Genomic DNA, 22945 nt, shown 5'->3' on the forward strand with positions numbered 1-22945 from the left:
CACACACACACACACACAATAAATATCATCCATCTTTCATCATTTTAAAAATAAAAGTGTTCCAAGAAAAGTCTTCCACTCTACGGTTTAGTTACGTGTTAAACTTGCTGATAATGTTGTGGAGGGTGGGGGCAACAGAAAGCGGAGGGGTGTGGGGGGCAGGGCTCGGGTACTAGCTTATGTCTGACTGCACTCAGGGGCAATCGTCTAAGAAAGGTTGGGAACCACTGGTATAATCGATAAGGAAGACGACGCTCATATCTCGACAGGAGGGACGTTTAAACCGGCCGTGGCGAGCCGCTCCTAGACAGAGCTCGGCAGCGGCTGCCACAGGACGCCGAATACGCATCTCTTCACTGCCTGCAACTCTGATAGGCCAGCTCATCTGCTGATTAGGCCAGCGCACGAAAAACTCCGCCGCGGATTATCCTCGGATCACTCTCAGAGCACGCTGATTTTACGGAACACACTACAGTGGGACCTGACTGCACTAGTACTTCGTTTCTGCATCATAAGTGAAAAAACCAAGAGTCATGACATATTGTCACGCTTTCCAAGACATTAGTACATTTTCAATGGTATTCAGAGTGTCAGTACAAACATTTTCACGAGCTTCTTTTTGTTCGATGGTGAGAATTTTCGGCACTACGTTCACACGCACTTTTCTCATGTTATATCGGTTGTGTAAAATTTGCCATATGCATTCTTTTTGTCAATTCCTAGAGTTTCAACAATCGATTACAGACTGATCGAATCAAGTCACATACTTTTCCACATTTTCACTCGTTTTTTATGTTGAAGGGCGTCCCAGACGTGAGTCGTCTTCAGCGTGTTCCCGATCGTCTTGTAAACGCTTGAACCACTCCGAAACTAGCGTACGTGATGTGCAGTCTTTGTCACACACTTCTTTTAGTACGAGACAGGTTTGAGTAGCAGTTTACCCAACGTTCATGTGACTACATTTCGTTTCTGTATTATTATATTTGTCATCTTTCCAGCAAAACAAAATAGCAGTTCTTGTACAAAGGCCATGGCAAAACTGATTTGTCTATAGATACCAGAGGCGCCGCATTAGGCTGAGAAGGCTTCATGGTTCACGGCTTTTGCATCCTCTTATTTTACAGCCGCACTTCGTAAGCTTATTACCGTGTATACTCCCACATATGTGTTTCAATAATTCTATAGTGTTTGATGTGTTCTAGAGCTTTTATCGACCTCTTTACAATGATGGACATGATAAATTTTATTGTTAGCTGTATTTTAGTGACACACAATGAAGAACTGGATATTTTTCTACGAGCGATATCCCAAAAAAGAGACTAAACACCTGAATACGAAAAATGATTTAAGTCTCCACCTAGTTGGACCAAAAAAACTTCAAAATGAATAAGAGCGGTTCTAGCCGCTTCAGTCCGAACCACGCGGCTGCTACGGTCGCAGGTTCGAATGCTGCCTCGGGCATGGATGTGTGTGATGTCCTTAGGTTAGTTAGGTTTACGTAGATCTAAGTGTAGGAGACTGATGACCTCAGATGTGAAGCCCCATAGTGCTTAGAGCCATTTGAACCATTTTCATACGTTAGTTTGTTATTTTTATAATTTTCACTCCTGAGTTGCTGACTGTTGGTACACTTGCAGGAAAGGTGTTAAATTCCGGTACTCAATGTTAACGAACCGTGAAGTTTGAACTGTCTGACAGATAAGGATTGCTTGATTGGAGGAGACGTCAGTGGCAATGAAAGAATGACTGAGCTGTGGAGACTTGCTTAGATAGTCTAATGGTTTCCTTAGCAAAGCAGCTTGGTAGGGGTGTAGCGCAGCAATAAGAATGAACCGGAGTATGGAACATATCCTCAACAGTTAAATCAGAAATAAATAAAGTTTGTGTTCATGTTTATCTTGTTTGTTCGTCCATATTCAAATATATGTTTGGATATCTTTCTTGTCCCATTCACATTAAGTCTACAAACCACAAAAATTGTCTGCTTTCTATTTCATCCATTATTGGAGCCTTCTTGTGGATTGTTTTCCGTTCGTCCTCATTTGTTCTATTTTGCCAACGGGAGATGTTTGATGATCATCTTACATAGTCCATTTCTATAGCCACAATCGTCTTGCGGTTCTTCTCTGAAATCGCCCAGCACTCTGAACCATAGACAGTAATGGTATATGGCCAGACTCACACATTCTACACACCGACGTGTATAGTCATTTTGTTACCACTTCCTCCAGTGATTTTAGAAATTCTAATGGGATGTTACCTATCCCTTCAGCCTTTCTTTCTTTTGCTACTGCCTTTATCCCGCATTGCGCCCAGGTTTAAGTGCGGATTTGGCATGGTTAATTTGAAGGGGTGGCCGGATGCCCTTCCTGCACGCCACCCCATACCCCCGAGACGGAATTAGTGTAGCCCAGCTGTCTGCATCTAGTGTAAATCTTGAAAGATTGTGAATGTGTTTCAAATGTCTGCGAGTCGTGTAAATGAGGCGGGACGTGGGGACCAGCCCGGTATTCACCTAGGAGGATATGGAGAACCGCATAAAAACCACATCCAGGCTGGCCGGCACACCGGCCCCCGTCGTTAATCCGCCGGGCGGATTCGATCCGGGACCGGCGCGCCCGCCCGAGTCCAGGAAGCAGCGCGTTTGCGCTCTCGGCTATCCTGGCGGGTCACCTATCCCTTCAACCTTATCTGATCTCCAATCTTCCAAAGCTCTTTTAAATTCTCGTTCTACTACTGGATCCCCTATTTCTTCTATATCGACTCCTATTTCTTCTGCTGCCACGTCAGCAGACAAGTCTTCCCCCCCCTCACTGAGGCCTTCAGTGTACTCCGCTCTCTCCTCTGCATGTAACAGTGGAATTCCCACTGCACTCTTCGTGGCCCCTTAGAAGAAAGATAACGTCAGTCCCGTGTAGTGTGTGTCGAGGCGCGACATTTAGCAACAAGCGGTCGTGCAGACAGAGCGCTGAACATCTGCTGCCTCTGACTGAATGCCTGTCACGCCTCGCTTACACTCGCATTTCGGAACTTTGGCTAGCAGACTAGAGGGCTGCCGGCGTCGCTTGTTAGGTTATCAGCGGCGGCCTGTGTCCCCCCCCCTTCCCCCCTCCACCTCACCCCCCACCCCCACCCCCACTGATGGAGGGTTGTCGGCGGAGCGGAGCCTGCCCTGACACGTCTCAGACACAGACACGACACCTGGTGGTCGCAGCCCCAGACAGCAGACAAACCAGCCATACGTCCCGTCACGACTCTTCATAGCTCGGTGATTTAGCTACGTAAGGGCACATCTGTAGACAATAGGGGCATAGTTCTTGAACCAAGTGCTACTGGAGTATCCCACCCACACTTACACTCCACTGAATTGCACATGCCATAGAACTTCCCTACCACTAAATGCTCTTGACTGTCGACCGTTAACGATGTGCAGCAGGCGAACTTTTGGTGCAGCTCCCTTGTTTTACTAACGCAGAATATCCCGCTTTTTTATGTCATTTATTTATTTTTTTATTGTTCCGTGGGACCAAATTAAGGAGAAGTCTCCATGGTCATGGCTCGAGTCAATACATGAAATTACAACACGATAGTAGAAACAGATAAAATGAAATATAAGAAACATATTCAGGCGGCAATTCGTAAGTTTAAACAAAGAAAATCAAAAATGGAACACTGGAATTTGCTTAATTTTTCAGCTCTTCCAGGAGCTCCTCGACAGAATAGAATGAGTGAGCCACGAGGAAACTCTTCAGTTTAGACTTAAAAGTGTTTGGGCTACTGCTAAAATTTTTGAGTTCTTGTGGTAGCTTATTGAAAATGGATGCAGTAGAATACTGCACTCCTTTCTGCACAAGAGTCAAGGAAGTGCATTCCACATGCAGATTTGATTTCTGACTAGTATTAACTGAGTGAAAGCTGCTAACTCTTGGGAATAAGCTAATATTGTTAACAACAAACGGCATTAAAGAAAATGTATACTGTGAGGGCAATGTCAGAATTCCCAGACTATTGAATAGGGGTCAACAAGAGGTTCTCGAACTTACACCACACATAGCTCGAACAGCCCGTTTTTGAGCCAAAAATACCCTTTTTGAATCAGAAGAATTAACGTAAAAAATAATACCATATGGCATAAGCATATGAAAATATGCGAAGTAGACTACTTTTCGTGTTGAACTATCACTTATTTCAGATACTGTTCTAATGGTAAATAAAGCAGCATTTAGTTTCTGAACAAGATCCTGAACGTGAGCTTTCCACAACAGCTTACTATCTATCCGAATGCCTAGGAACTTGAACTGTTCCGTCTCGCTTATAATATGCCCATTCTGTCTGATCAAAATATCGGTTCTTGTTGAATTGTGAGTTAGAAACTGTAAAAACTGAGTCTTACTGTGATTTAGCATCAAATTATTTTCCACAAGCCACGAACTTATTTCATGAACTTCATTATTTGATACTGTTTCAATATTACACACAAGATCCTTCACTACCAAGCTGGTGTCATCAGCAAACAGAAATATTTTTGAATCACCTGTAATACTATATGGCATATCATTTATATAAATAAGAAACAGCAGAGGCCCCAGCACCGACCCTTGGGGAACGCCCCACTTAACAGTGCCCCATTGGGACTGAACATCACTACCACACTCAATATTGCGGAGAATTACCTTCTGCTTTCTGTTCTTAAAGTAAGAGGCGAACCAATTGTAAGCTACTCCCCTTACTGCATAATGGTCCAACTTCTGCAATAATATTTTGTGGTCAACAGAGTCAAAATCCTTCGTTAAATCAAAGAAAGCACCTAGAGTTCGCAACCTTTTATTTAATCCTTCCAAAACTTCACAGAGAAAAGAGAATATAGCATTTTCAGTTGTTAAACCATTTCTAAAACCAAACTGTACATTTGACAGCAAATTATGTGATGTGAAGAACAATACTTTAGGGCTGGGCATGCATGCAGTAATTTCCTTTGATTCATCATTAGAGGCTGCTCCAACAGCCACTCGGTGCGATTTAAACAAACTACAGGAAAAGTAAGTATGATTGTTTTATTAGAATCGGTGTTCTACCGACACGGCAAGCATTAAACATCGTTAATCGTATTCTTCCGTGGGGTTCATTTTCTGCTGCTATTGGTTCTGTCCTATATCCGTCTGACCAAAAATCCTTATCTTCTTTCCATTTGACTTCACTGACCCCCGCCACATCCACAGTGAGACTTAACATTTCGCTTTTCGGGTATTTTAGCTGCCGTACCACGTTCAAGCTTCTGAAATTCCATACTCCGAGTCCGGATATATTACCCTTTCTTTGCTTTTCTCGCCTTTGACAGGCCCCCTCCCCCGAGCGTTCCGGAATTCTTTGCCAACGAAGAGATCCTCATGTCACTTTCAGTTACAGACCTTACGTCCTGTAGAGTCCTGTGGATACATATTATAGATATCTAATGCAGTGATTTCCGTTCCTTCTGCAAGTTCATGCTGTTGAACTTTGCTAATACTTCCAGCTTTTAGAGGCAGATTCCCAACCAAAGGGCAGAATGTTGCCCTGAAACTCTGTTTGTTTCTTCGCCCTTTATGACAAGGCCGCTGGTTTTTATTCAAAATTTCAGCAGTGGTTGGGATAAATCCCGAGACCCAGAACATTTTGATTACTAGACTCCTAGACCATGGGATATTGAACATATGCGATGAAGGGCAGCACAGGGTCAAAGACTTGTTTGACCCATGGCAGAGTGTCACAGAGATACTGAAGAAACTGAACCGGCAGACAACAACAAAGATGGACACTATTCCGACAAGCCTACTTACAAAACTTCAAGAACCAGCTTTAAGTCATGAATCTAGGAATTCGCTACAACTCGTTACGTATCGCTCACATAGGGATGTCGAGGTCACCATTAGACTAACTACGTCGCTCACAGAGGCCATGAATGAGTGGAACGGTAAAAAGGCCTAATGACTGGTACTTTGGGATGTACCTTCACCATGCACTTCGCAGTGGTTTTTCGGAGTATGGATGTAGATGTAGAATGTGTAGAATGGAATTGATGTGTGACTTGCTGAACAGAATGTGCACAACATTCTTTTGTTCACACATCATGTTTCATATATTTCACTTCGTCTGGAAACGCCTAAGAGCATGAATGACGCCTCAGGGTCTATATTTACAGCCATATTTCATCACCAGTTACGATTGCAAGGAATTTGATTTTTCAGGCTTATACTTTTTCTGAAACGTCAGTGTAGAAAATATGTTGTAACACGAAAATGCGTAAAAGAACGGTACTCGAACCCAAAACTCCTACTCCTATCCTGGCAGTAGCATCTACATTTTGTCCTATAGCTTAGGTATAACCTACTGTTTTATTTAAAAAACTGAATTCTTGTTAGTAAGTATGTTGTCCATTCTTTCGGACATGCCCGAAAGAACATATCCCCTTCTGATCCTGCAGCCACTATGGATCAAGACACAAAGGAATTAAAGGCATTAGCTCCCAGTGGGCATTGATTTATATCAACGGAGCAAGTTGAAAACTTGTGCCGCACTGGGATGGAATCTGGGTATCCTGGTTTCTAGGCAGCTGCACTGGCCACTATGCCATCTAGACACAGTGGCGACTGTCAGACACAAATTATCAACTTTTGCGCTACACTACTGATGTGGTGTCCGAAAGAACAGATCCCATTTTGATCCTGCACCCACCGTGTGATCTCTGTGTCTCGGTGGCGTACTGGTCAGCACAACTGCCTATTAAGCCGGAGACCCGAGTTCGAATCTCAGACTATTACAAATTTTCATCTTGCGCCACTAGTATAAGTCAGTACCCATGGGTGGCTAAAGTCTTTAATTCCTCTCTGTCTTAAATTATTGTTTCTTGGGGAAAGCTCTTCTTTGCTTAACGTTTAAAACAACAAACGTACGGTCACTAGACACATTACTGATCACTCCCTTGAAAAACGCACAACAGTTGCCTTAGAGCGTTGTACGCGTCGAACTGGTGCCCAACAGTCGTGCAGCTTTCCACCCGTGTCGTATGTCATGATATTTTGCATATTTTCACTTAGTAATGTCTTGTGTAATGATTTTCTGAGGTACCTCATCACCTAGACAGAAACTGTTGACAGTACAAAAGGGAGCAGTAAGAATAATACGTGGTGTTCACTCCAGATCGTCTTGTGGGTACCTCTTCAGGGAGATAAGCACTTTAACTGCACCATCACAAATTGATATAAGATCCATGTAATAGAGTTTCACTACAGAAGATACTGCAATGTATAAAAAGAAAAAATACATTATACCTCGAGAATAGAACGCTCTCTTGAGAAAATTGAAAGTACATGAGCAACCGTGAAGGAAGTATTTTATAAGACAATGAAATTGTTAGTGATCCACAAGACTTACGTAAAATGTTTACTAATCAATTCCTATCAAGCGCAGAAAAGGAATTTAGGCTTCTGCATGTGAGGCACTAGCAGATCGAGGTTGAGGACAGCACGTATTTTGTTTGATTTAACAAAAACATGTGATTTTGTGGACCATATAATAGCTATGCATGTGTTGGAAAATTATGAGATAACGGAGAAAGCTGAATAATGGTTCACTTCACACCTGCAAAGTTGAAAGAAGAAGGTTGTCCTCCAATGTTAACAGAGAAGAGGTTTGAGTCTGGCTGGGCTCATATAAAGTAGGGGATGCCAAGGTTCCTTGATTTGTATCAGTGATCTGCCATTAAACATAAATGACTCAACAATTTTTCTATTTGCAGATGACGCAAGTGTAACTGGAAAAGACGTAGAACGTAATACAGACGATGTAGCTTTTAAAGTATTTAGTAACATCAAAGAACATATTAACACTTAACTCTAACAAAATGCAGTGCATACCGTTTCCACCACGGAGCTCTTGCCATAGCGAAGTTTTACTATCACAAGGTGGTCAAACAGTCAGTGAAGCGGACCACTTTAAATTCTTAATAATGCAGGTAGACGGAAGGCCTTGTTGGAAGTATCACGTTCAAAATCTTGTGCAGTAACTGAATGTCGTTATTTTCGTTATGAAAATGATCTCCGCTGTCTCTGACACTGAAACGCGAATACTCCTATGCCAGAAAAGGGCAGTCAGACTGAATTGGAGTGTCAGTTAGCGAAATTCGTGTACGCTGTTGTTCAACTGTGTCGGAATTATAGCTCTTCCGTCTCTGTACGGTACCTGTATTCCATCATGAGTTTCGTTGTTGACAATAAAGACTCATTCAGTAGAAATTTACACTTTCGTATAGTGAACACTAGGCGTGAAATAATAACGTCTGGGATAATACTTGCTTAAACATTGCACAGAAAGGTGTGCAGTATGCAGCAGATTTCATTTATATAGGTTTTCAGCAGTTCTGAAGAAAATGAATAACAAACGACAAGTATTCAAATTCAAGGTTGAAACCTTTATTTCTGGCACACTCTTCCTATTACATTGAGGAGTTCCTCGCAGTTGTAGGGAACGTTTCTCTGTAATGCGTTATTTATTCATACACACTCTCACAATTTTAACGTGTTTCATTACTTCTTCAGTTCTTCTGTCTATAAATTTTTTGGTTAGCGTTCTGTGAACTATGTACTGACTCGTTCCATGACAAACAGCTTTGGATCAGAGAAAGGAAGGATGAATGAGTTTAACGTCCCGTCGATGTCGAGGTCAGATTGTGTCAGGGATGGCGAGGAAATCGGCCGAGTCCTTACAGAGGAACGATCCCGTCATTTGCCTGCAGCGATTTATGGAAATCACGAAAAACCTAAATCTGGAAGCCGGACGGAGGTTTGAACCGTCGTCCTCCCGAATGCGAGTCCAGCTTGCTAACAACTGTGCCACCTTTATCGGTCAGCTTTGATCTGCATGGCTCCATGGAACCTGATAAATAAACAAAAAATAAACTTCTTCACGAAATTTCTCGTCATAAGATGACTCAAATCACATATTGTTGCCGGCTGCGGTGGCCGAGCGGTTCTAGGCGCCTCAGTCCGGAACCGCGTGACTACTTCGGTCGCAGGTTCGAATCCTGCCTCGGGCATGGATGTGTGTGATGTCCTTAGGTTAGTTAGGTTTAAGTAGTTCTAGGCTCTAGGGGACTGATGACCTCAGAGGTTAAGTCCCATAGTGCTCAGAGTCATTTTTGAACATATTGTTGTCGTATATGTGATTTGGCGAACAGCCAGTTACTTCCTGCAAGAGACTCAGAAAATTGAAACACATCTGAATACACAAAATCTCACAAAATAATCATGAAGTTTTTGAGAGAGTGCCACCTACATATATAGAATGTTTCACGATTTCTATTACAGGCTTCTAGGAGTTGTTCAGGGGTTTAGTAGATAAAGTTTAGATAAGGAACCCATGTCCAGAAACATACCGTTTGGATGTAAAATTCCAAGATGCTACTCCAGGCGGGTGTAAAAATGAATGTGCGCAACGGAAAATACTGAACGCGAAAATGAAGATTTGGACCTGTATCTCTACGCCCTGAAGCAGATATTAGGATCTCTTAATGGTGATATTATTTCCTCCTGGTTGCTCTTTAACACATCAATTACATAAATGAATGATTAAGGGAATTAGTAACTACTAAATGATAAATGTCCATTTTGATTATACATTTATTGTAGATTAAAACCTCTTTTATATATTAAAAATGATTACATGTCAATGTACAGTGGACACAAATGAATTTCCTAATTAATACTACTGACCAATTGCCCAGATCTGCCCCTTTTTATTGCTACGTTATCTAATATAAGTAACATTAGATGACTGATATCATCTTCGTACCAAACACTAGAAAACACTACTTTTCAAAGATGATCTACAGTGGTGTGCAACCTGAATGGAAATAAAAGTTACGTGCTCACACTTGTTCAGCTTTATAGCCCTAATACGCCGAAGCTGTTTGCGATATCACCGTATGTACTGTGTCCGGTGCGTCAAAGTTATGGTTCTCGTACTCGTCTGCGACCATGGAAGGACCCCAGGCACAAAATAAAACTCTTGCAAACACTAGGACGGCAGAAGGCGGTCCTCTGACTATTATAATCTAACACTGTCTTCTCCTCTCTGTGTTCTACAGAAAAGAAACGCGAACTCCCAGCAACAAGGACGGAATTCAGATAACGTCTCTACGTGAGTATAGACAGAAGCAGTGCTCTCAATCACTGAACGCTGCGTATTCAATGACGACTCCCTACCTGGAGGCGAAGTCCAGAATCGTATAAGTTCGCAACAGTACAATGCCTATCCATTCACTAACTATAAAATCTCCTGACCGCAAAGACAGCAAGTTAGTCTGTACCAACAAAAGCTGATACTGAGCGAACGTCAAAAATGGGCGCTCAAAACGGAACATCTCTTTCTCCCCACCGCTGGCTTCCCAGCAAAACTCTGCTTCCCTCCCCCATAACTGCAGAAAGCGAATCGTGTCTTGAAACCACAGAATATTCTCCCTCTCTACAGACTCTTCCGAATGCCGAACAACCATATTTTTAGTCTTTTGTCGTCCAGTGTGGAAAGTTTGCAAAGAAATGCCTATACCCATTAATTATGAATTCATACAATGGTATCCTTCTCACAGTAAAAATCCCCGGAAATAACCCAGCCTTCGTGATTTTCGAGATAACGTTTCCTCGCTCCTCTCTGCTGCATCCAAGATTTTCAGTTTCCGAAGTATTATCCGGTTACCCTTCTGGCCCCGCTACCACATTGGCCGACCACCGCTGTATTGTGCTTCAGCGCTCAGGTGGCCCGACCGTCGAGTCTTGGGTTGCTTCCTGTGTTAAGCAGAACCAACACACCTGTGTGGGCTTTTCCACCGAGGACCTGAGTTACGCCTGCCGTTTCATTTCCATTGGCGTTCCAACCTCTGCTATTATAGGCCATTATTCATTACACCATTTTGATAATAAAGGCATCTCCTTTCATGCAATGAGCGTTAACAACTATTTGCAAGGTGTACGTGACAATGTCAGTCTTCTTTAAGTATTCATACACAGGATGTACAACATATCAAAGGATACCTAATTCCGTTTCTAAATCATTGAAAAGTACACTACCAGCCATTAAAATCGCTACACCATGAAGATGACGTGCTACAGACGCGAAATTTAACCGACAGGAAGAAGATGCTGTGATATGCAAATGATTAGCTTTTCAGAGCATTCACACAAGGTTGGCGATGGTGGCAACACCTACAACGTGCTGACATGAGGAAAGTTTCCAACCGATTTCTTATACACCAACAGCAGATGACCGGCGTTGCCTGGTGAAACGTTGTTGTGATGCCTCGTGTAAGGAGGAGAAATGCGTACCATCACGTTTCCGACTTTGATGAAGGTCGGATTGTAGCCTATCGCGATTGCAGTTTATCGTATCGCGACATTGCTGCTCGCGTTCGTCGAGATTCAATGACTGTTAGCAGAATATGGAATCGGTAGAGGCAGGAGGGTAATACGGAACGCCGTGCTGGATCCCAACGGCCACGTATCACTAGCAGTCGAAATGACAGGCATCTTATCCGCATGGCTGTAACGGATAGTGCAGCCACGTTTCGATCCCTGAGTCAACAGATGGGGACGTTTGCAAGACAACAACCATCTGCGCGAACAGTTCGACGAAGTTTGCAGCAGCATGGACTATCAGCTAGGAGACCGTGGATGCGTTTGCCCTTGACGCTGCATTACAGCAGGAGCGCCTGCGATGGTGTACTCAACGACGAACCTGGGTGCACGAATGGCAAAACGTCATTTTTCCGGATGAATCCAGGTTCTGTTTACAGCATCATGATGGTCGCATCCGTATTTGGCGACATCGCGGTGAACGCACATTGGAAGCGTGTATTCGTCATCGCCATACTGGCGTATCACCTGGCGTGATGGTATGGGGTGCCATTGGTTACACGTCTCGGTCACCTCGGTCACCGTTCATTCGATCCCTGCGAAATCCTACATTTCGGCAGGGTAATGCACGACCGCATGTTGCAGGTCCTGTACGGCCTTTGCTGTCCGGAGTGGCCGAGCGGTTGTAGGCGCTACAGCCTGGAACCGCGCGACCTCTGCGGTCGCAGGTTCGAATCCTGCCTCGGGCATGGATGTGTGTGATGTCCTTAGGTTAGTTAGGTTTAAGTAGTTCTAAGTTCTAGGGGACTGATGACCATAGAAGTTAAGTCCCATAGTGCTCAGAGCCATTTGAACCATTTGTACGGCCTTTCTGGATACAGAAAATGTTCGACTGCTGTCCTGGCCAACACATTCTCCAGATGTCTCACCAATTAAAAAGGTCTGGTCAATGGTGGCCGAGCAGCTGGCTCATCACAAGAAGGTAGTCAGTACTGTTGATGAACTGTGGGATTGTGTTGAAGCTGCATGGGCAGCTGTACCTGTAAACGCCATCCAAGCTATGTTTCACTCAATGCCCAGGCGTATTAAGGCCGTTATTAAGGCCAGAGGTGGTTGTTCTGGGTACTGATTTCTCGGGATCTATGCACCGGAATTGCGTGAAAATGTAATCATATGTCAATTCTAGTATAATATGTTTGTCCAATGAATACCCGTTTATCATCCGCATTTCTTCTTGGTGTAGTAATTGTAATGGCCAGTAGTGTATGCAGATGCGAAATTATAGCTACCTTACAAAATAAGTTGAAGCTCGGATCACTTTCAAATCTCGCTTTGCACGGTACGCACACAAACTGAGAAGAGGGCACTGTCGGCAGTCGCTGTTGTCGTTATAAAGTCACGTACCATTTTCGTCCAACTACGGCAAGGACTGTGACAAACTGGTAAGTACCCAATTCACAGGGGTTACTGTGGAGCTTAACGGACGCACTGCACTCTCGACTTCGAAGAGTAAGTCCTTCGTCACGTCACATAGAGGAGAACCCGACGACGAGTAATCCAAAGTGTGGGCTCAGACAGAGCACACAGGCCAGGGCTCACTGTCTCGCTGAGTGCTCACCTTGAGGAGGGACACTTTAAAGTGATCGCACCTTCAAACTTATCTTACATACAGACGGTACATTTCCGAACATGGATTCCTCACCAGAACTTTACCTACTAGAGCCCCCACAACCCCTAGAAGACTGTGTTAGGAAATGTGAAAGACCATGTATAATTATTGACTGCTGTGTGCTTTGTACGTATTGATTTTATTGTAATCATCAGACGTACTACTAATTTAATTTGCTGATAGTTGCATGGTATGTAGACCAAAAGCAAATGAAATATTTCTAAAAAAATTTTCGCTTTACGTGGAGCGTGGCGTCGTTGGTAACATCAGAAGATGCGCTATTGTCACCGTATTCACTCACGTTATTGCAGTGAGTTAAGTGATTTTGCGTCCTCTTAGTCTTTATTTCATTGTTCACTATATTTGACTATATTGTTCACTGCATGAAGACTTAATATTTTGCGTACGGAAATTCTCCTCGAGAAAGATCCAAGACGTTTAGCCAATAATAATTTAGGTTTCACAATACCCCGACAAAGAAAAAGCCTACATTGTGTACAAATAAGGAAATAGACAGACGTTGAGAAAAGCTTTTCGATGATAGCTGTATCGACAGTGAAACAGGCAGCGCCACTGAGTAAGGAAAGTGTATTCTTTCAACGTTATTTGGTAATCAGTACCATAACATAACGTACAGAATAATGTAGACTCCCGGCTGATTTAATTTATGCGTTGCTCAGCTCCCTCTACCACTGAGGGACCGAGCTGTGTGGCGTAGAAGTAAGACGCTGGACTCGCAATAGGGAGGACGGAAGTTCAGTTCTCCGTCGGCTAACTAGACTTAGGTTCTCCAAGGTTTCTCTAAATCACTCAACGCAGATACTGAAATCAAAGGGTGTTGGTCGATTTTCATCCATATTCTTAACCAGTCAGAGGTTTGATCCGTTGCTAATGACCTCTTCGTCAACAGACTGTTAATCCCTAATCGTCCTTCGTTTCTTATTGTACCTAGAAAGTTATTCCCTGATGTCCTAACACATATCTTATCACAGACTGTTTGCTAAATACTGTTCTTCTGTTCGTACTGACATAACCTGATGACCAAATAACTGTTGATATTTTTTTTGTTATTTCAGTTTTTAGGGTTCCGTCCCCAGTCTGCAAAAACAGAACCCTATTAGCATCGCTTTGTTATCTGTCTGTGTGTCTGTCCCTCTGTCTGTCCGACTGTAAAGAACCCTTTTTGTCAGGAACGGGTAGACGTATCAAGCCCAAGTTCACGCCACATATTAAGGTCTATGGTCCGTTCACGGCGTAAATATTCCAAGCTTCTAAGTCATTCACTTACGGCAGGTCTTGTCATGGGGGAAGCCTCGTCAGAGGTCCACCGCATGAGCGTCTAGGGAAGTGATTCCAGTGGTGGTTTCCTGTTGTCCTCCACTGATTATGATGAAATGATAATGAGGACAACACAACACCCAGTCCCTATGCGGAGAAAATCTCCGATCCAGCCGGCAGTCGAACCTGGGCTCCTTGGCGTGACAGACCGCTGCGCTGATCACTCAGCTATCGGGGCGGACATTCACTCAAAAGGGACGGCCATTTATGTTACATATTTTGATATTCGCAGACTTACTCATCAAAACCTATCGTTGCTCTAGAATCTTGATATTTGATAAGAAACAAGGTTTCACAGTAAAACCAAAGAAAAAACCCGAAAATCGTTCGCATGTAATTACGAGGTGTATTCGGAAAGTAAGATCCGATTAGGCGCGAAATGGAAACTACTGCGAATATCCGATGGAACTTTGCGCAGATGTGTTGGGCAGTTTCTCTAGTGTGCCTGTCGATCGCTTCACGCCGCTTTTTTCAGTTCAGAGCGCAAAGTGATCACGCAGAAATGCCTAAAGCAACAGTGTCTCGCGCCAAGTATGTGGATCTGGTGAGAGGTTTCGCCTGAAGCTATGCAGCCCACATAACATAAATGTCATGCACTTCTTTCTTCAAGAGAATTTTCAGCCGAATTCTGCAGAGACAACGAAGACGCTCCTTTAGCGTTTTCGATGGGAAGTGTTCGATCGCCCACAATACAGCCCTTAATTGGCTCCCTCCGTTGTTCATCTCTCCTCACATAAACCGCTGGCTACGAAGACAACATTTTGGAACAAACAACGAAAGGCAGACCAGTGTAGATAATTGGTGGAAAGCACAAGTGGCTGCTTTCTGTGACGAGGGTGCTGGAAAGATTGTACTACGGCACTACAGATGCCTAAGTCGGAGGGCGACTATTTAGAGAGGTAGCTGCAACGTGTGGCTAAGTATCGCCAGTAAAAAGTTTATGATTTTCACTGTGGTTTTCAATTCGCGACCGATCCGACCTCACTTTCCGAACACCCCTCGAATATCAGAAGAAAGAAAACTATTTTTTTATTTGCTGTCAGACTGTCACTCTGTTCGTTCGTCTTTTAAGACTCCTCCTTCCCAGGTACGGGTAATCGCATCAACTCGAAATTTACGTCACATACTGAGGTCTATAGTACTTTGGAGGTTTAAAAATGTTAAGCTTGTAAGTCAATACAGTCAGACGATTCTGCCATTTGTGTCACATATTTTGATACTCGCAAACCACTCATTAAAACTTATACGGTGCTTCCCCTTGACGTATAATCATGAAATTTGGCTAGAAGAAATGTTTCACAGCACAGAATAATTGTTGTTGTGATCTTCAGTCCTCAGACTAGTTTGATGCAGCTCTCTATGCTACTCTATCCTGTGGAAGCTTCTTCATCTCTCAGTACCTACTGCAACCTACATCCTTCTGAATCTGTTTAGTGTATTCATCTCTTGGTCTCCCTCTACGATTTTTACCCACCACGCTGCCCTCCAGTACTAAATTGGTGATCCCTTTATGCCTCAGAACATGTCCTACCAACCGATCCCTTCTTCTGGTCAAGTTGTGCCACAAACTCCTCTTCTTCTCAATTCTCTTCAATACCTCCTCATTAGTTATGTGATCTACCCATCTAATCTTCAGCATTCTTCTGTAGCGCCACATTTCGAAAGCTTCTATTCTCTTCTTGTCCAAACTATTTATCGTCCATGTTTCACTTCCATACATGGCTACACTCCATACAAATACTTTCAGAAGCTTCCTGACACTTAAATCTGTACTCGATGTTAACAAATTTCTCTTCTTCAGAAACGCTTTCCTTGCCATTGCCAATTTACATTCTATATCCTCTCTACTTCGAACATCGTCAGTTATTTTGCTCCCCAAATAGAAAAACTCCTTTACTACTTTAAGTGTCTCATTTCCTAATCTAATTCCCTCAGAATCACCCGACTTAATTCGACTACATTCCATTATCCTCGTTTTGCTTTTGTTGATGTTTATCTTATATCCTCCTTTCAAGACACTGTCCATTCCGTTCAACTGCTCTTCCAAGTCCTTTGCCGTCTCTGACAGAATTACAATGTCATCGGTGAACTTCAAAGTTTTTATTTCTTCTCTATGAATTTTAATACCTACTCCGAATTTTTCTTTTGTTTCCTTTACTGCTTGCTCAATATACAGATTGAATAACATCGGGGAGAGGCTACCACCCTGTCTCACTCCTTTCCCAACCACTGCTTCCCTTTCATGTCGCTCGACTTTTATAACTGGCATCTGGTTTCTGTATAAATTGTAAATAGCCTTGCGCTCACTGTATTTTACCCCTGCCACCTTTAGTATTCGAAAGAGAGTATTCCAGTCAACAATGTCAAAAGCTTTCTCTAAGTCTAAAAATGCTAGAAACGTAGTTTTGCCTTTCCTTAATCTTTCTTCTAAGATAAGTCGTAGGGTCAGTATTGCCCCACGTGTTCCAACATTTCTACGGAATCCAAACTGGTCTTCCCCGAGGTCGGCTTCTACCAGTTTATCCATTCGTCTGTAAAGAATTCGCGTCAGTATTTTGCAGCTGTGACTTATTAAACTGATAGTTCGGTAATTTTCACATCTGTCAACACCTGCTTTCTTTGGGATTTGGATTATTATATTCTTCTTGAAGTCTGAGGGTATTTCGTGTGTCTCATACATCTTGCTCACCAGATGGTAGAGTTTTGTCAGGACTGGCTCTCCCAAGGCTGTCTGTAGTTCTAATGGAATAATGTCTACTCCCGGAGCCTTGTTTCGACTCAGGACTACAATATTCTAATGGAATAATAAAGAAAAAAAAATAGAACAATTTTAATCACACGAAAAAATACTTCTTTTGTCATTTGCTATCCCATTTCAAACTTGAAATTGAAACACTCTCGAATGTCTTGGAATCCCTGGGACCATATCTTGCCACTATCAATGTCGATAACAGGCAAAAATAGTGCAGATCCTCGGATCTCGGCATGGATGAATTCTCTATTTTTTTACGATTAAGTTTTACGGAACCCTCACCGCGCGAGTGATACTCACACCTGGCCGATGTTTTCCTATTCTCTTGGTTCCGAACAGTATGTAGAATTTGCATGGAACTTACGATAAGAACGTCTACTATGAAAATTGTTTTGGCCATTAACAGAATCAAAGGCCACCGCCAACTCCTTAACGCTGAGACTACATTCATCCTTTTTGTGAGACTGACGTTGTCTCGCAATATCGTTCAGAACTGCACTGTTCTTGGTGGTGATGGCTCATCTAGTCTGACCACACACCGTACCACACCGCAAGGCGTTCGATACAGTACCCCACAGTCGTTTAATGAACAAAGTAAGAGCATATGGACTATCATCCCAATTGTGTGATTGAATTGAAGAGTTCCTAGATAAAAGAACGCAGCATGTCATTCTCAATGGAGAGAAGTCTTCCGAAGTGAGAGTGATTTCAGGTGTGCCGCAGTGGAGTGTCGGAGGACCGTTGTATTCACATTATACATAAATGACCTTGTGGATGACATCGGAAGTTCACTGAGGCTTTTTGCAGATGATGCTGTGGTGTGTCGAGAGGTTGTAACAATGGAAAATTGTACTGAAATGCAGGAGGATCTGTAGCGAATTGACGCATGGTGCAGGGAATGGCAACTGAATCTCAATGTAGACAAGTGTAATGTGCTGCGAATAGATAGAAAGATAGATCCCTTATCATTTAGCTACAAAATAGCGGGTGAGAAACTGGAAACAGCTAATTCCATAAATTATCTGGGAGTACGCATTAGGAGTGATTTAAAATGGAATGATCATATAAAGTTGATCGTCGGTAAAGCAGATGCCAGACTGAGATTCATTGGAAGAATGCTAAGGAAATGCAATCCGAAAACAAAGGAAGTAGGTTACAGTACGCTTGTTTGCCCACTGCTTGAATACTGCTCAGCAGTGTGGGATCCGTACCAGATAGGGTTGATAGAAGAGATAGAGAAGATCCAACGGAGAGCAGCGCGCTTCGTTACAGGATCATTTAGTAATCGCGAATGCGTTACGGAGATGACAGATAAACTCCAGTGGATCACTCTGCAGGAGAGACGCTCAGTAGCTCGGTACGGGCTTTTGTCGAAGTTTCGAGAACATACCTTCACCGAGGAGTCAAGCAGTATATTGCTCCCTCCTACGTATATCTCGCGAAGAGACCATGAGGATAAAATCAGAGAGGTTAGAGCCCACACAGAGGCATACCTACAATCTCTGTCTCCACGAACAATACGAGACTAGTATAGAAGGGAGAACCGATAGAGGTACTCAAGGTACCCTCCGCCACACACCGTCAGGTGGCTTGCGGAGTGTGGATGTAGATGTAGATGTAGATGAACGTGAGGAGCCTCTGCGTCCACGCCCGAAGCGACCGATCATAGCCGGTACCTGCACAGCCCCGCCGCCCTCTGCCCGCTGCACGCGGCAGCTCGCCACTGCGGACTCACCGTGCCTGCCGCCCTCCTTGAGCGAGAAGTGGCCCTGTGCTCCCGTGGGCGGCGCCGCCCTCGCCGCCAGCCGCTGCTGCGCCGCCCCCAGCTGCAGCTGGTTCAGCACCTCCACGCCGCTGCAACACAACAAGCGCCGCCCTCAGTGGACCGTGGCGATGGAGCACAGAAAGACGACTCTCTCTCTCTCTCTCTCTCACACACACACACACACACACACAATTGTCTTTTCAGGTCTCTTGCTTCTTGCAAGGGAACCTCCCCGTCGCACCCCCCTCAGATTTAGTTATAAGTTGGAACAGTAGATAGGCCTTGAAAAACTGAACACAGATCAATCGAGAAAACAGGAAGATGTTGTGTAGAACTATGAAAAAAATAAGCAAAATATACAAACTAAGTAGTCTATGTGCAAGATAGGCAACATAAAGGACAATGTGATATCAGGAGCGTCGTGGTCCCGTGGTTAGCGTGAGCAGCTGGGGAACGAGAGGTCCTTGGTTCAAGTCCTCCCTCGACCGAAAAGTTTAATTTCTTTATTTTCGCAGTTATGATCTGTCCGTTCGTTCATTGACGTCTCTGTTCACTGTAATAAGTTTAGTGTCTGTGTTTTGCGACCGCACCGCAAAACCGTGCGATTAGTAGACGAAAGGACGTGCCTCTCCAATGAGAACCGAAAACATTTGATCGCAACCGATTCCTCCACAGGAAAACACGTCTGATATATTCCATACGACACTGGTGACGGCATGTGCGTCACATGACAGGAATATGTTGTCGACTCAGCTAACTTGTACACTTGGCGAATGGGTAAAAAGATTCTTCTACCTTGCCCGACTTAGGTTTTCTTGTTGTGGATGTGATAGTCACTCCCAAAAAAGTGATGAAAACATAAGACTTTGTCACATAAACTGCAACAAATGAATGCAACAGTTTCACAGTCGCACAGTTTTCCCTGTGCTCTGTCAAAACATATGTTTTTAACGTTTTCAAATTTTTCCGTGTGTAGACCGTCAAATCCTGCATATGTCCAAAGAATCTGAACATGTCCTGGAATTTTGGATAGCGAAGTTGATTGTGTGTGTGTGCCTGAACTTTGATAATTGTCTGAAAATAAAAAAATTAAACTTTTCACTCGAGGGAAGATTTAAACCAAGGACCTCTCGTTTCACAACTGCTCACGCTAACCACAGGACCACAGCTCTACTCACCTGGTACTCACCTTAATGTTGATTATCTTGAGCATGCACTACTCAGTTTGTATATTTTCCTTATTTTTTTCATAGTTCCACACAACTTTTTCCTGTTTTCTCAATTGATCTGTGTTCAATTTTTCAAGGACTATCCACTGTGACAACTTATAACTAAATCTGAGGGGGGGGGTGCGATGGGGAGGTTCCCTTATTAGTATTTGTAGATACTACTTTTCCGCATGTGCATGGTATACGGTATACTCGGCGAAGTAAGGAACCAGAAAAAGAAATGTCGGGGACGGCCTTTCTGCCATACATTCCCACAGTGACGGACAGAATCGGCCGTATATTGCGCAAACATGGCGTAAAGACGATTTTCAAACCGACAAGGAAGATCAAAGAGTGTCTTAGATCGGCGAAGGAGAAAAGAGACCCACTTGCAATGTCGGGAATATACCGTATACCATGCACATGCGGAAACGTTTATGTCGGTTTTGACTGCACGATCAATTAACACCAGGATCAAAGAACATAGACGACATTGCAGGTTGGGGCAGGTGGAGAAATCGGCCGTGGCAGAGCACGCACTGAATGAGACCGACCACGTAATAAAATTCGCCGACACGGAGGTTCTGGCTGTAGAGAAGCACTATCACGCGTGCTTGTTCAGAGAAGCTGTAGAAATACAAAAACACGCGAACAGTTTGAACAAGAAAGAGGAAAGCCTTAAGGTAAACGGATCCTGGCTTCCCGTACTGCAGCGAACGACCGTCGCAGGTAGCAAGAGAACCGAACCGGAAATGACCGCGGAGAAGCCCTCGGACGTTGGCTCGCCAGGTACATATAGTCTGCGGCCGCGAGCTCGGCTCCACTTCACCAACGGCAATGGAGGATGGAGCTTTGACAATGCCAGCCACTTGTGCTGGCGAAACGTCAGAAAAATCATTAGATGAACGTCGGCCGAAGAACCCGAGACAGAAGCCAATAGGCAGTTTGTCAACAAGTGGCCACGAAAGCCTTAACAATTTTATACTACTTATTGTTGATCCTTGCCCCTTCCTCAAGACATCTGATTTGCACTGCTACGGCCAAATCATCAGCGTATCCAATGTTTTTCTTCACTAAATAAGTCATATCTCTAGTGTGCAGTTTGAATAATAATGGTGCGAGAGCTCACCTTCGGGGTAGTCGGTTCTTGATTTTAAATGACTTACCAACAATCAGTCTTGGGGTGCAGATGCATTCACACCGCAGACAGTAGTAACGTCAATGGTATTGGCCACTGGAGAACACTGTGCAGCTGTCTGGCAAGGACGTCACCATACCGACTAGGTGGACGTACAGCTTCCCGAAACCGTGCGTGTAATCACCGATACATTAGCGTTTACTCCGATACCGTGATTAACCGTCATCAGTAACATAGCTCCACCAAAGCTAAGGCGACATAAGAGCAAGTTTCAAGGAATGGCAAAAAGTTTATTTATTCAAGATGTAGTAATGAGTATACCAAACACACGCCTGAAATCACGGAAGGCAACACAGGAAGAGAGAGCTACGTAAGAGGACAGACCACCTGTAACCTAATAAACGCATGAAGAATGGACTGGGTGAAGTTAGTGATAATCACCTCTTAATTGATCTCTCAACTTCCTAAGAAATGACTGGAGTAGTCTTAATCGCATGCGAAGCAGTTACACAAGATTCAAGACCGTGCTTTATAAATTGTGACTTACCGACAGACCAAATTGTGATTATGGAGAATCTGAGCACGCTCTCGACGATATAATAAAAGTGTGTCGTATAAGAAAATGTACTGATTGTTGTGTTGGCAGAAGAGCCAACACCGTGTTACTATTGGCGGCCGAAATGCATGCGTTTTAGCTCACGCAGGCTGGCGTGAGGAGGGAAGGACTATACTGGCGTGAGGTCTGGAACATGACAAGGAATTAGAATTCAGAAAGCGGACGTCATTAGTTTGATACTTAACTGTAATCCATTAATGATGAACGTCGCTCTTGACGGTACATGATTCAGAATATTATCTGTTCAGTATACATAGTAACTGAATATGGCGCCTTGCGAGGTGTAGCAAATGACGTAGCTGAAGGCTATGCTAAACTGTCGTCTCTGCAAATGAGAGCGTATTTAGTCAGTAAACCATCGCTAGCAAAGTCGGCTGTGCAACTGAGGCGAGTGCTAGGAAGTCTCTCTAGACCTGCCGTGTGGCGGCACTCGGTCTGCAATCACTGATAGTGGCGACACGCGGGTCCGGCGTATACTAATGGACCGCGGCCGATTTAAAGGCTACCACCTAGCAAGTGTGCTGTCTGGCGGTGACACCACACAGATGATCTCATAACTTTGCAGAAGTCACACGTCGTTCTACGAAATGGATACCAGATCTGGACATCGGTGTCTAGTCAGCAAATAGCTATTTGTGTTTTTATGTGACACTTATTATGTCCTTCATGTTGCCCAATCCTGATCATCACGTACAAAATTCCCAATGAATACTCCGCAATATCCTCAGATAATATTCTCTGTTCATGGACTAGTAACGGCGCACGTAACTCGATGTCAGAGATATCTAAGTCTACGGTACTGTAATAATGGATTCCTTTTCCTTGCGCAAGTTTCAAAAGCTGCTACAGGTACAACAGTTGTTCAAAATGTCCTCCCCCCCCCCCCTCCCCGGCATGAATCTAAGTATGACATCGTTGCACATAGATGAGTTGTACCCTAATATCCCCGGTGTCGTTTGAACAGTGTCGCAGGCAGTGGGTGGAGCTACGGCAACTCCCGGAAGATTTGTTCTCACTGCCCAGGAAACCCCTCGAGTCCAGAAGACCGACAATACATGAAGTAGAGTCCAAATGCTCT

At 43.8% G+C, this 22945-nt stretch overlaps 1 protein-coding gene across 1 annotated transcript in view; it reads right to left on the minus strand.

The window, feature by feature from the left end:
- The window catches only part of LOC124711489 (T-box transcription factor TBX1), a 210852-nt gene that overhangs the window by 63599 nt on the left and 124308 nt on the right, over nucleotides 1–22945 (minus strand). The window contains exon 7 of the mRNA XM_047241598.1: nucleotides 18876–18994. Coding sequence (XP_047097554.1) covers nucleotides 18876–18994 — 119 coding nt within the window. The remainder of the gene's footprint in view (nucleotides 1–18875; nucleotides 18995–22945) is intronic.

This window comes from Schistocerca piceifrons, chromosome 8, assembly GCF_021461385.2.
Source record: "Schistocerca piceifrons isolate TAMUIC-IGC-003096 chromosome 8, iqSchPice1.1, whole genome shotgun sequence".
In the NCBI taxonomy this organism is placed as follows: Eukaryota; Metazoa; Arthropoda; class Insecta; order Orthoptera; family Acrididae; genus Schistocerca; species Schistocerca piceifrons.